General features: G+C 41.5%; 1 protein-coding gene across 3 annotated transcripts in view; it reads right to left on the reverse strand.

The window, feature by feature from the left end:
• The window catches only part of ciita (class II, major histocompatibility complex, transactivator), an 81,704-nt gene that overhangs the window by 17,695 nt on the left and 49,119 nt on the right, over nucleotides 1–14,890 (reverse strand). For 2 of the 3 annotated variants that reach the window (XM_034189954.1, XM_034189956.1), the window contains exons 8-14: nucleotides 11,674–11,865; nucleotides 8,964–9,008; nucleotides 8,829–8,879; nucleotides 6,701–6,814; nucleotides 5,361–5,420; nucleotides 5,026–5,243; nucleotides 1,084–2,315 (exon numbers count right to left, since the gene is read on the reverse strand). In XM_034189954.1, coding sequence (XP_034045845.1) covers nucleotides 1,084–2,315; nucleotides 5,026–5,243; nucleotides 5,361–5,420; nucleotides 6,701–6,814; nucleotides 8,829–8,879; nucleotides 8,964–9,008; nucleotides 11,674–11,865 — 1,912 coding nt within the window. The remainder of the gene's footprint in view (nucleotides 1–1,083; nucleotides 2,316–5,025; nucleotides 5,244–5,360; nucleotides 5,421–6,700; nucleotides 6,815–8,828; nucleotides 8,880–8,963; nucleotides 9,009–11,673; nucleotides 11,866–14,890) is intronic. The other variant, XM_034189955.1, reaches the window with a different exon arrangement.

Raw genomic sequence — 14,890 nt, forward strand, 5'->3', positions numbered from 1 at the left:
AGATTATAACTTTTTCAGCACAGTGACTATCTGTCTATTCAGTCTTTTCTTACAACTGACTCACACTTTCCTGCTATGATTTTGGATTATTATACTTTGGCAATGCAGGCATTAATAAAATTCTATTACACAGCTGAGTAATATGAAAGGCCTCAGAAGGCTGATGCATGCACTTGACACCCACTATAATATAAATGTACAAGTAAATATACATATGACTGTACTGGTGTTTTTTGACTATGTATGAATTTATCATGTGACATCATTATGAAGTCATTCATAATGAAATCAGTATCAAATATTATGCTGATCAATATATATATGCGCTAGACCATCCATCTAGGCTTTTTGGTTGTTGAGATATTTTGGACCACGTTTTCTTTGACCGTTGACAAAATAACTCCAAAATGTATGATCTGTCCAAGTAATATTCCCACCACGTTTGAAGGAAATCCATCCAGCTGTTTGTGAGTTATCTTGTTGACAAGTTACTAACTTCTTTTGCCTCGTGACTTGTGACTGGACATCAATAAAGAAGTTGAACTTGGTTGAAATATTTCTTTGGGTAGGTGTCAAAAAAAAAAAATCTGTGGATTGTGGTGATTTACATTAAAATGGTTTGAATGGTCTGAGCTGGGACTTCGGCAAGGGCAGTTGCATCGGCCTCCGCTCTGCCACTTCGGGAGGCTGCAAAGTACCCCAATTCCACCCCACCCCCCCCCACAAGCTTGGCTGGCTGTGCGGGAAGCTGCTGCAGCCCATACTCTCAACACCTCAATTCGGATGACGGACTGTTTCAAAGTTTAGCGTGTATAAACAATCAAATATATATGTCCAGTTGTTTTAATTCTGATGTGTGCCATTATTACATTCAACTAGTAATAATTGTGGATCAACTGCTGTATTTTTTGTCTGAGGTAATTGGCTGTGATATGAATTACCCTTTTAGAGATCAATAAAGTTGTTTGAATCTTGAATCTTGAAATTCCCTCAGAATGTCATTGTCAGATGTTAGCATGTCTGGTTTCTTAATCTAATGAAAATATCATAACATGACGTTTTCTGATAAATGCGGACACTTACCTTGACAGAGATAGATGAACTCCTGCCAGGTAACTCTGAAAGAAGGGGCTTGCCCAAAACAAAATGTCATTGCTGGGACTATTTTCGCTTCCTTCATGTGTTGTCACCATTTCCTCCGTGTCCTTTCTCTTGACTCCCACCCCCTCCTGCCTTGCTCTCAGGCGATGAGTGAGGAAGATCCCTGTCCTGAGGCCAAATCTTTTAACTCTGTCAGGTACTACTGAACCAGCAGGGAGGATGGATGTGTTACGTTTGACTCCCGCCCAGGCCAAAGAACTGAGTTTGGACAGCAGCTGTGTCTCCTTTATTCCCCCTGCTTCATCGCCTTCAACTTCAGCCTCTGACTTCTCTCTCACTTTCCACACTCTCCTTTTCTGCCTCAGAGCTTTCATTTTGTTCTGATGCGTCTCCTCTTCTTGACTCATTGGCGTTTGGCTCAGGTCTTTGTCTACAGTTTTTGTGCTCTGACACTCTGCTTTGATTTTCATAAGAAGTACTTGGTGGCAGAACCCAGTTAAAGTTTTCGGTAGGACTCCTGTGCACTTAGATTGTCCAATAACTGTGCACACCATCTGGCAGAACACAGGGTTCCAGCACAGGCAATGCAGATAGCTGCAGTCTTTTAAACAGTCCATTGCAGAGCTTCTGATGGAAGGATCAGTGAAGTACTGTGAAAAATACGTCTCTATATCCATATGGGTGAAGCCACATACTTCTAAGAGTCTGTCAGCACGCCGGAGTAGCAGACCGGCAGGACCTTTTGGTCGGGTCGAGAGTAGAAGAGTGCATCCTGGAAGAAGGATTCTCTGAAGTATACCAATGTACAGTTGTCTTACAGTATACATCTGCACCTTACTGTCATTTAGTAGTGATGTCACCAAATGCTTTTCTGGCATTTGGAGAAGAAGTTCATATTCCCGTAAGTCTTCAAACCCATCAAAAATGATGAGCACACGCTTTGGGTTTGCAAGGACTTGATTGTATACTGACTCAGGATCCATGCAAGAAGGAGCAATTGAAGACAAGTTGAGCAGGAGGGTCTGAAGGCTAAAAGTCAGCTTGGTTAGACAGAGTTCTTTGCCATCCAATAGAAAGACGAAGTCAAACTGGGGGATGCAGTCTCTTGACCAATCAAGACACAACTTCTTTATCAGTGTAGACTTTCCTATGCCTGTGTTCCCAAATAACAATATGTATCTTTTGGGCTTTTCTCCATTTAGGGACTCAAAGATCTAGGGAAAAAAAGAGTGAACTACATAATAATAATAATAATCTTATTATAATGTCATATGGCATGTATTGCGTATGCGGCAACCCCACCCACACATAAACAAACCCCAGACCCCCAACAACCACACAACCCTCCTTACACACAATCTCCCACCCCACACACACAGATAAAATGTAAATAAAAACAGACTACAATGATTTGCAAATCCTCTTCAACCTATATTAAATTGAATACACCACAAAGACAAGATATTTAATGTTCAAACTGATAAACTTTTTTTGTGCAAATAATTGCTCATTATGAAATTGATGCCTGCAACACATTTCAAAAAAGCTGGGACAGGGGCAACAAAAGACTGGAAAGTTGCTGAATGCTCAAAGAACACCTGTTTGTTGTATTTTGCGCTTCATAATGTGCCACACATTTTCAGGTCTGGACTGCAGGCAGGCCAGTCTAGGACCGCACTCTTTTATTACGAAGACACGCTGATGTAACACGTGCAGACTGTGGCTTGGCATTATCTTGCTGAAATAAGCAGGGACGTCCCTGAAAAAGACGTTGCTTGGATATATGTCAGACACTATGGAATTGCCCATATGCAACCGGACAACCAATGGATTTGTTGGCTCACGATATGGTTTCTTACTAATAATTCTTATAGCTTTCTTTTGAAGCAAAATTATAGGATTTGTATTAGTTTTGTAGTCAAGAATCAATAGTTTTGTGAGTGTTAATGATTCAAACTTTTATAAAACAAATAAGGCCATCCATCTTGGACATACACTCAGCTCTGTGGATATCAAAAGTATGGCAAGAGTGGCAATTGCTCAGTTTTGGAAATAATTTAATATATTACTCAGTGATTTGTCATATTGACCATAATGAGATTTGTATTTCCTGGCATAAGGCTCTTAGAAAGATTTCAGATATTGTGCTCAATTCTGACAATGGCCTTGTTAGAATTGTAGGTTACAAGCTCTTGAGAAATCCTGTCTACCTTCTGTAGTAATTTTCAAAAATGTAGAAGTTGATAGAAGTAGAAGTTCTGTCCAAGACTGTATTAAATACTCCAAGGAGACATGGTATACTAGTTAGGCTTTGAATGGTTTCATGTCAAAGAGAGATTTTATAAAAGAAATAATTTCAATCAGTTATGGTCAGTTGTCATGCAATATATTTTATCTGTTTTTATTTTTTCCTTTTAGCTTGTACTTTTATTATTGTCTATTTCTTAATTTGCTATAATTGTCCTTTTACTAACATGTACATGTGTGGAGAAGCACATTATTATTTAACAACTTTCTGCCCATCGACAGTCTTATTCATTAATGTCTTTAAAATGGGTTTCAGCCATGTACTATTTATTCACGGGCATTCAATGTTGGTTTTCAGCCTTGCCGCTTATGTGTAGAAAGTTCTCCAGAATCTCTGAATCTTCTGATTATAATATGAACTGTAGATGACGGAACCCCTAAATTCCTTGCAACTGAACGTTGAGAAACATTGTTCTTAAACTGTTGGAATTGGGGTTGTACAATCCCCCTCCACACACACACCTGTAGGGTAGTTTTTTGCTAATAATAATAGCAACAGTAGTATTAGTACTTACAAAGGTCTTCATTGCAACATGTTTCAAAAACAGTTGGGACAGGGCAACAAAAGACTGGGAAAGTTGATGAATGCTCAAAGAACACCGAATTTGAAACAGCTGAGTGTCATGATTGGGTATAAAAGGAGCATCCCCATAAGGCTCAGCCGTTCACAAGCAAAGATGGGGCGAGGATCACCACTTTGTGAACAACTGCGTCAAAAAATAGTCCAACAGTATAAGAACAATGTTTCTCGCCATTGCACCATCAATGCTGAAAGATACATCCAGGTTTTGGAGCAACACATGCTGCCATCCAAACAAAGTCTTTTTCAGGGACGTCCCTGCTTATTTCAGCAAGACAATGCCAAGCCACATTCTGCATGTGTTACAACAGCGTGGCTTCATAGTAAAAGAGTGCGGGTACTAGACTGGCCTGTCTGCAGTCCAGACCTGTCACCCATTGAATATGTGCGTCGCATTATGAAGCACAAAATACGACGATGGAGACGCTGGACTGTTGAACAACTGACGTCGTACATCAAGCAAGAATGGGAAAGAATTCCACCTACAAAGCTTCAACAATTAGTGTCCTCAGTTCCCAAACGGTTATTGAGTGTTGTTAGAAGGAAAGGTGATCTAACACAGTGGTAAACATACCACTGTCCCCGCTTTTTTGAAACATGTTGGAGGCATCCATTTCAAAATGACTTGCATTTAGCTTGCAATTTGATTCCTCCACTCACCGCTAATTAATTGAGTCAGGTGTGTTTAGCCAATCAATAGCTAGGAAACATCAAATGTGGCTAGAGCAGGTGATCTCCAGAAGCAGCATTGGTGACCCCTGTCTACGACTGAAGAAGCCACTTGGGTAATTCTATGGTAATGGCATTACAATCAAAGCAAATTTTTAATGGTAAACTCAATTATGGCCAGATTTTGTCACTGTAATTCCATTACCATATTGTTCACTTGGAAGCATGACAAAATATCAAATTCTAGATATATTCTATTAGATAAGTGAGAACCTTCATCATCAAGTGATGAGTTCTTGCAGTTAGTGTCTAAACTGATGGACTTCCTAATCTCACATTAATGTGTGCAGTAAGAGTCAAAGTCTTACCTGACTACACTCCAAAGAGCTGTTTAACCGCTCTGTGTATCCCATGACAACAAGCTCTTTGTTAAGGCATTTGTTTGTGTTTCTTCCTGAATGAAGACTTTCTCTCTGGACAACCCGCATATCCACATAATGAGAAGCCATACTAAGCCCTGGTTCCATTTCCTGGCAGGTTTGACTCGTGTAAGCTTTGGCGCTTTGAATGTAGTCCTTCACACTCTCTGAAACCATCAAGCAACAACTCAGTCACCAATTGTTTCACCATGAAGAATTTTATCTACATCCAGAAATGTTCAAACCAAATGCCAGTGCTGTGCAAGAGACATGTGGTCACTCACGCGGTAAATCAAGGATTGATGGAGACTGAGGAAGAGGTGATTCTTTACAAGTCATCGTTTCTGAAACACAAGACAAGTCTTTGAAGCAAAGTGATGTCATCTGATTGACTTTAACCATCATTTGTTATATGGCTACGACGCTACACGCGCTCTGATTGGCTGATTACCAGTCGGATATTTTCCCATATCGGACTGGTTCCCATGACAGTCAGTCCGAAACACGTACTTTCTTTACAAACCAGAAGCTAAAAACGTGATTAGAAAAAGCAAGTCAGATATGAAGGTACTCCATAAATATCTAAACAGCATCTCAAAAAACACACAGATTGAAAGCTTTTTACCAGCTAGCAACCGAACCATCTGTTAGCAAGTTCTTCATGGAGGTGAAGCGAACAAGTTGACCTACAAGCCTTCAGCAGCTTTTCATATTTGGGCGTTTTTGTGTTCATATATATATATATATATATATAAAACAGCCACATAATCAAAAAATTATTAACCTCACTTGCTCAGTCTGTACGGGGATATCAGACCTCTGTGTTTCGCTTCGCTTGGTCCATACTGACAACACGTTGGTCTGATATTTCCCCGTACAGACGTCACAGTTGGTTAATAATCCTTTAGTACAGCATGATCAATATTAAAATGGTGGCTTGATTAGATGGGTGTAACACAAGCTTTGCTGTTTTTCCATTCTTTGGTGTTTTTCTGAAGATACCTAAAATTAACCTTGGCCAGATCAGACCAGCTCAGCATCTGCTTCACTAAAAAACACCTTGGGTGGCAACCAGTCATCCCAATCTCCTGAAAGTAGCCATCTATCTGCCGTGGTCAGGTGAAAAGTAGGTTTCCCCTTGGCCTTTTCCAGTTGCCAGGGGTCTCCAGTGACACACCTGCATGCTGGATTGTGCTCAGATAAGTGTGCCAAATGTCCAAAATGTCAACTAATGTTACCTCAAAGTGCAAGTACTATGCCTCATCTGAGTCTACATACAGAAAGCCATTCCAGTGGTACTCAGTGATCCTCTCATCAGAACTAGTACCAAAGTGATGCAGTCATTGCCTTAGGTTACTGGCTAGCATTGAAGTCTCACAATCACAGCATAAGACAGGAAGCACCAAGAACTAAAGTACTTGGACATTTATTTCCCTGCAAAAATATCAGCAGAATCACCAAACACCTCTGTTCAGCAACCTCATAACTCCTTAAATTCTTCCCTGGTGTCTCTGGATCTCAAAAGTCAAGGACCCCGAGGAACACTGTCAGAGATACGAGTATAAGATTAGGAGGAGTTTATTACCAATAGAGAAGAATGAATAAGGCAGAAAGTGGTACTTACCAATACTGGGAGACGGCGGTGAGTCAACAGGGATGGACAAGGATTTGCTTGCAGTATCTGACAGAGATCCTGGTGGAGATGAACTCATGTGGACTGGTGCTACAGTGCCATCCACTACAAATAGATGAGAAAAACAGCTCTGCATTTTCACTTGCAATAACTGATTCTAAGGTGGTGAATACCACCAGTCACAATTCAGCATCAGTCTTGAGTGACATTGTACACCCTGTTTAAAAATGATAATCCTACAATGCTGTGGGCCATTCGTTTAGAGCTGCCTAGGCAGTGCATCCTACCTCAAGAGCATGCAGCCACCTTTGCCAACTTGACCAAAGCTGCCTGTCTAACTTTTTAGTAACTTCACCTGTTCACCAGAGGGTGTCCTCTGGTTTGGTCACAGCCTTAACACGCACACCAGAAGAAGATTACCCAAGTTTCCCTGCTGTGTTTGTGGCCCACAGCAAGCTGATCCATGTGACTGTGGACTTAAATGTGGGCACCAACACAGTCACTTTAACCTTCTTCCTGCATAAACAACACCCACACGATTATCCAGTGCTGTTTTCACCCACCATTTTCATATGAAATAAAACTTAGTGAATACCATTGACTAGTAAATACCATCAATTGTATAAATACTGTACAAACCCTTGTGGTGGCTCCCATACATTTTCTGAAGACACCAGGAAGAACAGGTTTGAAGCTAATAAAAACTGCTGCTATAGGTGTTGATATGTTGGCAGTGGTTATGTCCTGGCCAAGGCATAAATGAGGCATGAGTGTGGGTAAGACTGTGCGTCACCTGGGTGGGACAACTGAAGCCCAAACACGCCCCCATCTTAAAGTTACAGAACAAGCTAAAGCCAGCAGGTTCATATTCTTGCATATTAAAGCATATAAACAACATTAGCACTGTTGCGTCATAGCAAGAAGGTCATGGGTTTGATTCCCACCTGTGGCCTTTCTGTATGAAGTTTGCATGTTCTCCTCATGTTTGCATGGGTTTCCTTTGGGTGCTCCGGTTTCCTCTCACATTTAAAGACATGCAGTTTAGGTGAATTGGAAACTTTATAATTATCCAGGTCTCCCTTGCAAAAGAGGGTTTGATCTCAATGGGACTAACCTGGTTAAATAACGGATGGCTTGTGTGTGGTTATTAAAAATTACGACCCACTTATTTCCTCAGTGATTGTCTATTAACTAGACCTAACACCGTCAAGCATCTGATAGGTGGTAAAAGCACTAATACTGATAATATACAAAATTAAATAAGATTAAACTTTTCCTTGATGGAAATACTGGTGCACAGACTTCTTAGATGACAACTGCACAACAAGCCATGTTATTATAGATAGGTCTAATAAGATGTTCAGAAAAGACAACATATAATAGCCATGGGCTAGCGGTATTCGGTAGCAGATCTCTTACTCGGCTCAGCAATACACGCTACCTGTCACTTAAAGTGACCACGCCCTAATTATTCATCTTTTTTTGTCTTAAAATATGTTAAACTGTTGTATTATAAAACAAAATGTGACATTTGTCATGGAGGGGGAAAGTAGCTAAAGCTATATAGAGATTAAATTGTTTTGTAATGTTTTGTATTCTTGTACCAGTTGTGTAAATATGTTTATGTCTCCTCTAAAGTTGGACATTATAACAAGGGTTTCTATGAGAATCTGCTCACTTTTGGAGCCAGCCTCAAGTGGCCATTACAAGGAACTACAACGTCTTCCTCTTCTGGGTAGACTTCATTTTAGACAGCCAGAGGTGACCAGGACTTTAAGTTGAGGGAAGAAGCTCATCAGTAAACCCACCTACTGAGGTGATCGGTTGCAAGGAAAACCTGCACCATTTCTGCCTTTCATGGTGCTCGTTTGTCCATCCCTGATATATAGGCATCCATACAATGCCAACAGATTCATGTCCAGAGAAATACGACAATAGATGTTTACTCCACTGAGTCTGGTCTGCTTTTGGTTTCTTCTTGGAATCAAAAAACAGTGAGGGAATTTGTTCTTGCTCATGGACCTGGCTTGTGTATAGCACTTTGAGGTGACTCGTCTCATGGTTTGGAGCTGTAAATATACTCATGAAGGTATAAACCTGACTAGTGAGCGCCACTCACCTGGGGACAGTGGTGGAACTTGACCACTGCAGGGTGACAATGGAGCAGGAACTACAACAAAAATAAGGGTTAGAAAATGTGTTTTGCACACTGTGTGTATACAGCAAACACACACACACACACACACACACTCACCCACACTAACGGGCTGTCCTCCCTGCTTTATATACATGATGGGACCTGGAAAGACAATAAAACCACTGACTAAACTACAAGGTTCTCACTCAAAGCTTAAGAAAGTAAAGCCCCCATCACACAAAGCAAGAATGTGCAGGAACCAGCCCAACACAGCAAATACTGCCATAATCAAACACAGTCGGGAGGAAAAGAGGCGTAGTCAGCAGTGTCAGACACATCCAGAGTACCTTGTCCACACCTGCACGATGGCATCCAAAGCGCATGTAGACAACAGGTAGATGACACAGACTGCTGTCAGACAGCCATAAAAGGCGTTCAAGACTGACCGATGTCCAAATGTCTGGATGAGAAAGGGCCCAGAGTGGGAGGCAGAGCTGTGCTCCTCACGCGCACATGTGTCTGCGTGGCACACGTGTGATCAGCGCACATGTGTGGGGCTGCAGTTATCACTCAGCCGTGTGTGTGTGTGTGTGTGTGTGTGTGTGTGTGTGTGTGTGTGTGTGTGTGTGTGTGTGTGTGTGTGTGTGTGTGTGTGTGTGTGTGGCAGTGTGCTATGCTGTCCCATGCGTAACAGGGAGCACCTTTCCAGGGAGCTTTAATTTCTTTTTTCCTTTTTGCTCACTTCAGCAGCACAACACAACTCTGGACACCGCGATGGTTGGATTATCACATCGGATGTGTTTTTTATTTTGGGTGAGACGACTTTAACCACAGGCTGTGGTTCTGGCTCCACATCCACGTCCGTGCTGCGAAACACTCCTGGACCACTGTTGGAGGTGAGATTCATGTTTATTAATGCTGTCACGGCATTATTATATGTGGCACTGCAGGTCATACCGGCTGGATTTGCCATGCCAGATCCATTTTGAGGTTCCCTTATATGCACTCAAATAATTTCGGATCCTGTTTTGTCACCATCGGAATTATGTAAATTATGGTCAGATGGTCCTCAGATTACACATGGACCGGCGTCGGATAGGTGTCCCATCTTGATGGCGCCCGGAGGGTTTCGAACATGTGCATCACACTCGGGGCTGCCGGCCAATTTTGACCAACTATGTGGACTTCTGCAGATGGCTGTCAGAACGTTTTGGACCTTAAATCTGACACTTTTTGGGTGTGCCCGATTTGTCATTCTGACGCCACTCTGCGTGATTCTGGCTATGTGTGACGGGGATATTAAAATAAGGAATGAGACATGACAGTAAAAATGCAGTGTAAAATGACAGACGCAATCGGTTAAAGGGAATTCAAGACAAAGATAAATGGAGAGGAGGAGGGGAGGAGAGTTTCCGATTTGGTGGGCTGAGCATCTCATCACTGCTTTTTGCAGATGATGTGGTCCTGTTGGCGTCATCGGCCGGTACCTCCAAGACTCACTGGATCGATTCACAGCCCAGTTTTGAAGCGGCTAGGATGAGGATCAGCACCTCTAAATCAGAGGCCATGGTTCTCAGCAGGAAACCGATGGATTGCCTACTCCGGGTAGGGAATATGGCCTTGCCCCAAGTGAAGGAGTTCAAGTTACTCGGGGCCTTGTTCATGAGTGAGGGGACAATGGAGCATGAGATTGGCCAGAGAATTGGCGCAGCAGGGACGGTATTGCATTCGCTCTACCATACTGTTTTGACGAAAAGGGAGCTGACCCAAAAGGTGAAGCTCTCGATCTACTGGTCAATCTTCATTCCTACTCTCACCTATGGTCATGAGTGTTGGGTCATGACCAAAAGAACTAGATCTTGGGTACAAGCTGCTGAAATGGGCTTCCTCAGGAGGGTGGCTGGTGCCGGCGGCACAGGAAAAACACCTCCGTGTTGATAACCATTTGTAAAATCCAGGCGGCTTTTGATGGCTTTCAGTGGAGTGAGTATATGAGAAATTGTTTAACAGCTGGACATGTTCCAACTTGTCCTTAAGGCTTCCAACAGAGGTGTTTTTCCTGTGGCGGAGCATCGCAGCGGCTGCGAGCCGACGCTGCAATCCGCCCGCACGTCTTTCATTAAAAAAAATCTCCTTTAACAGTGGAATATCCGGATAAAATGCTGAAACTGACTTCTTCTGAAACTTCTCTGTTCTCTCACGACGTCCTGGATCAATAGAGCCTGAAATGTCCAGGTTTTCAGCTTGAAACAGGCTGATGACGGCGCCTGAGAGCGCTGCACGACGTCTCGCACCGTGGGAAGTCCTTAAAGCAACAGTATCACCTCAAAATCTCTCATCAGCCGTTAAAATTTTCACCGAAAACCAGCTTAATTTTTCGAACCATGTCCACTTCGATGTGTCTCACAGGTTTAGAAAAAATTTTGATCAAACAAAGCGCCAGTCTCTCAGCAACTTCTCAGACAAAGGAATTCCGACGAGGGGCTGGACGACTCCTCCCACAAGGAGTGCTCACAGGCGAATGACGTCACCGACAGGCGTGGAAAAACTCACGCATGCACACGAGGGTTCAAGCATGTCTGACGTAAAAACATATGAATGAAATCCATATAGTTTTTGAAAAAAATAAAAAGACCTATACTTTATTGACAGACCTCGTACATGTTTTTTCCTCTTCAAAAGGCTTTTTTTTTTTTTTTTTTTTTTGGACAGGTGTATTCCAGAAAATACAGTAGTAATTGAGGAGACAGGTCTTTCTGGGCTGATGCACTAAACTGCATTAGTTTGTCTGAACTTGTTCCCATTAAACTGGAAAGTTTAAACTCACCCAGTATGTATGTTGGTGATGTTGGTAGTGTGAAGAGAGGAGGCGAGAGCCTCATAGTCTGGACCACCTGACATCCCGGAGTATCTGGGACGGTAATGAAATGGATGGAGGGATGAAGGTGCACGATTCTGGGTGGAGGTGTGGGCGCGTCCCCGACGTCTGCAGGACTTGGCTCCGTTTCTGCACCAGAGTCTAAAAGAGGACACCGATCAGCATTCTGAATCACATCAGCTCCTCAGCAGGAGGAACTAAGATGCAAGTGAAAATGATCATGTTTTGTCACAAGTGGAAGTTTTGCACAAGCTGGCATCATTGTGGTTGAGTCACACTCTTCATTGGTCCGTGATAAGCCCACAGCTGATTTAAATATTTGTCTTCATAGATACATCTTTGTCCAAGAAATGCAGATCTGGACTTCATCATTTTTCAGGTAGAGATTCTGGCTCATTTTAAACACATCAACCCCTGCGTCTTGGACCAACCAACGTGTCCACCAATATCATCCACACAGATTCTTATTGGGATTTCCTCTCTGAGATCAAAGTGAAATTTGCATAAAATATTATTTTAACTTGTTTTAAGTTAAAAATAAATAAAAAATATTCCAGCACTGTACAAATTAAAATTAGTCTCAGATTGCATTCAGGATGGATTGATTTGGTTATGACTATGGCTGTCAAAATAACTAATAATAACTTAGACTAATTAATTATAGAGCCTAAAATGTCAAAAAATGTAATCTTCATTAACTGCACTTCTTGTGAGTGTGTGTGTTTGTCTGTAAACTAAAGGAGTTTTGCACTGAAAATCTCATTAGTCCTTGTTTACCATAAGCCACACCCTTATGCTAAATCATTAGTAGGGAACAAGGCCCGTGATAACCTGTTTAACCCTCAAGCGATCAAGCTATTTTTGCAACTATGTGACCAAGTGGGTTTATTTATGACCCCATTGACTTTATATTGGAATACTTCTACAGAAATTATTGTTTTAGGGTTCTTCATATTTATTTCAATCTTTAATATATTTGTCCATCATTCTTTTTATCCTCACTCTTGTCATCAAGAATCAGTCTGTTGCTTCCTTGCAAAACAGTAAAATATAATGATTAGAGTTGGCAAATTACAATAACATCTCAGGGCTTGACAACAAGGCAATTTATTATTATTATTATTATTAGTTATTATTAGTTATTTTAATCTGAAAGTTACTGGCCCGGATGAAAATATCACTGGCCCATACTTTCACGCCTGTGCCGAAGGGGGGGGGGTAACTGATAAGAATTTTTTAAATCAACACTCAGACATTAGAATTGGGTTTCCTTAATGTAAAAACACTTGAAAACAAACACAAAATTCTTATACTACATGATAAAAACCTTAAAGTGAGTAAACTTTGAAAAAAATGTTGGTAGGTAACTGATAGGAATTTTTTCAACACTCAGACATTAATACAAAAATAAATTTATTTCTTGATCATTTACAAAATTAATATGTTAAATTTCATAAACCAAGTTCCCTTGCTAATGTTGTCACCGTGGGGTTTCCACAAGGGCATACTGATTAGACTTTTAAACTGGCGTATGAAATCATACCACATTGTCTACCAGGACATGGTATATTTATATACTTGTTAGCATATTCTGGCATGGCCCTACAAGTTCCACAGAAGACAACCTCACTCTCCTCATCACGCTCCAGCTATGGCCGTCTTTTCTTCCAGGAAGTTTGCCAAGTTTTCCTCACCCTTTTCTTCTCATATTCAGCATCAGCAGCCTTCCTCTTCTGTGCTTGTTTTGAGGGTGATAGCTGTTCTTTCCTTTGCTTTCCTGGTTTCTGCCCAGGGGCAGGAGGTTTCAAGAAATTCATAATATTCATTGCGCTCGATCTTGCTTAAGCGAAAATGACGCGTCGATGTTGAAGCGAAATTTGCGCCACATCAGAAGATGCGCCTGCAGACGAAGTTTGTCTGCACTTCGGCAGTGTTCCCAACATTGCGAAGTGGTGCAACATGTCCTGTCTCTGGTAGCAGCCTGTGAGCAGGACGTATGTCTTAATTGTTTACATGTGCGCACATGAACGGGACAGTTGGTCCTCAAGTTGGGTCCTGCAGAGGCAGAAGGACCGCTGAAAGCAGCCATCATCCAGACGCAGCTCCTGCAGCAAATAATGATACTGCCTGAATTGGGAACGTCTCATGACGTTTGTCAGCTTTCCACAACAACTCGCTCCGTGTGATCAAGGTCCGTCATGTTAACTTGACTGACAACCGGAGCCGGCGAGCTGAATGGAAGCTCCTCCTATTTGATGACGCACCGGGGGCGAATTTTCGCAGCAAAAGCAGAGCGACACACCGGGTGAAGGAGGCGCTTCCGTTGCCACGCGACCCCCGCGAATTTGTAGCATCTGATCGCGCCCGATGTGAACGCGGCATTAGACTAATAAATCTGCCCAAAGCGATTTTAATTCTTACTGGCCCATACGGACCAGTGAAATATGAACTTCACTGGCCCGTGGTGGCCCGGAACATGTAAAAAAGGCCACCGGGCCATCGGACCAGTGCTATTGTCGAGCCCAGCATCTGAAGCTATAATGTCGAAAATCTCATTGATCTTCCCAGGGTCATAAGTGACCCCGCACAAGTTTGGATTATACTGGCCACATGGATTGGCTGATCCTTGCAAAATTCTACAAACAAATGCAGCAAAAAACATTGACAAATTCATGGTAGGAAACATTTATCCGATTAAAATGATAAATATAACACAATGCTAAAACACCCTCGGCCATAATAGCATTGTGTTCTTTATAATTTGCAGTTGTTTAATTCATTATTAAAATCCTACTGTCTTACGTACAGTTTGTACATGTTCAAATCAAATCATCATTTGTTCATGTTGTGCACATCAAGGAATATTTGTAGATCAAGATCAGTCCTATTACTGCCGGAGTCTTCAAATTTACAGGGAACAATAATAATTATGTTACCTTTGCCATTTATCTTGTATAGATAACATAATTATTATGCAATTCAAACAATATACTTTATTTATTTTAAATAAATACTGTCATTATTATTGATTTATATATTTTATTTATACTAAATGCATAACGCTGAGGATTATACATTTCTAATAAATAGGATTTATTACAGTAATGAATATGCATCATGTAAGGTTTATTTGGTAGGTTTGCATTAAAATTATCTAAAAAAAAAA

Source organism: Thalassophryne amazonica, chromosome 16 (assembly GCF_902500255.1).
Source record: "Thalassophryne amazonica chromosome 16, fThaAma1.1, whole genome shotgun sequence".
Taxonomy (NCBI): domain Eukaryota; kingdom Metazoa; phylum Chordata; class Actinopteri; order Batrachoidiformes; family Batrachoididae; genus Thalassophryne; species Thalassophryne amazonica.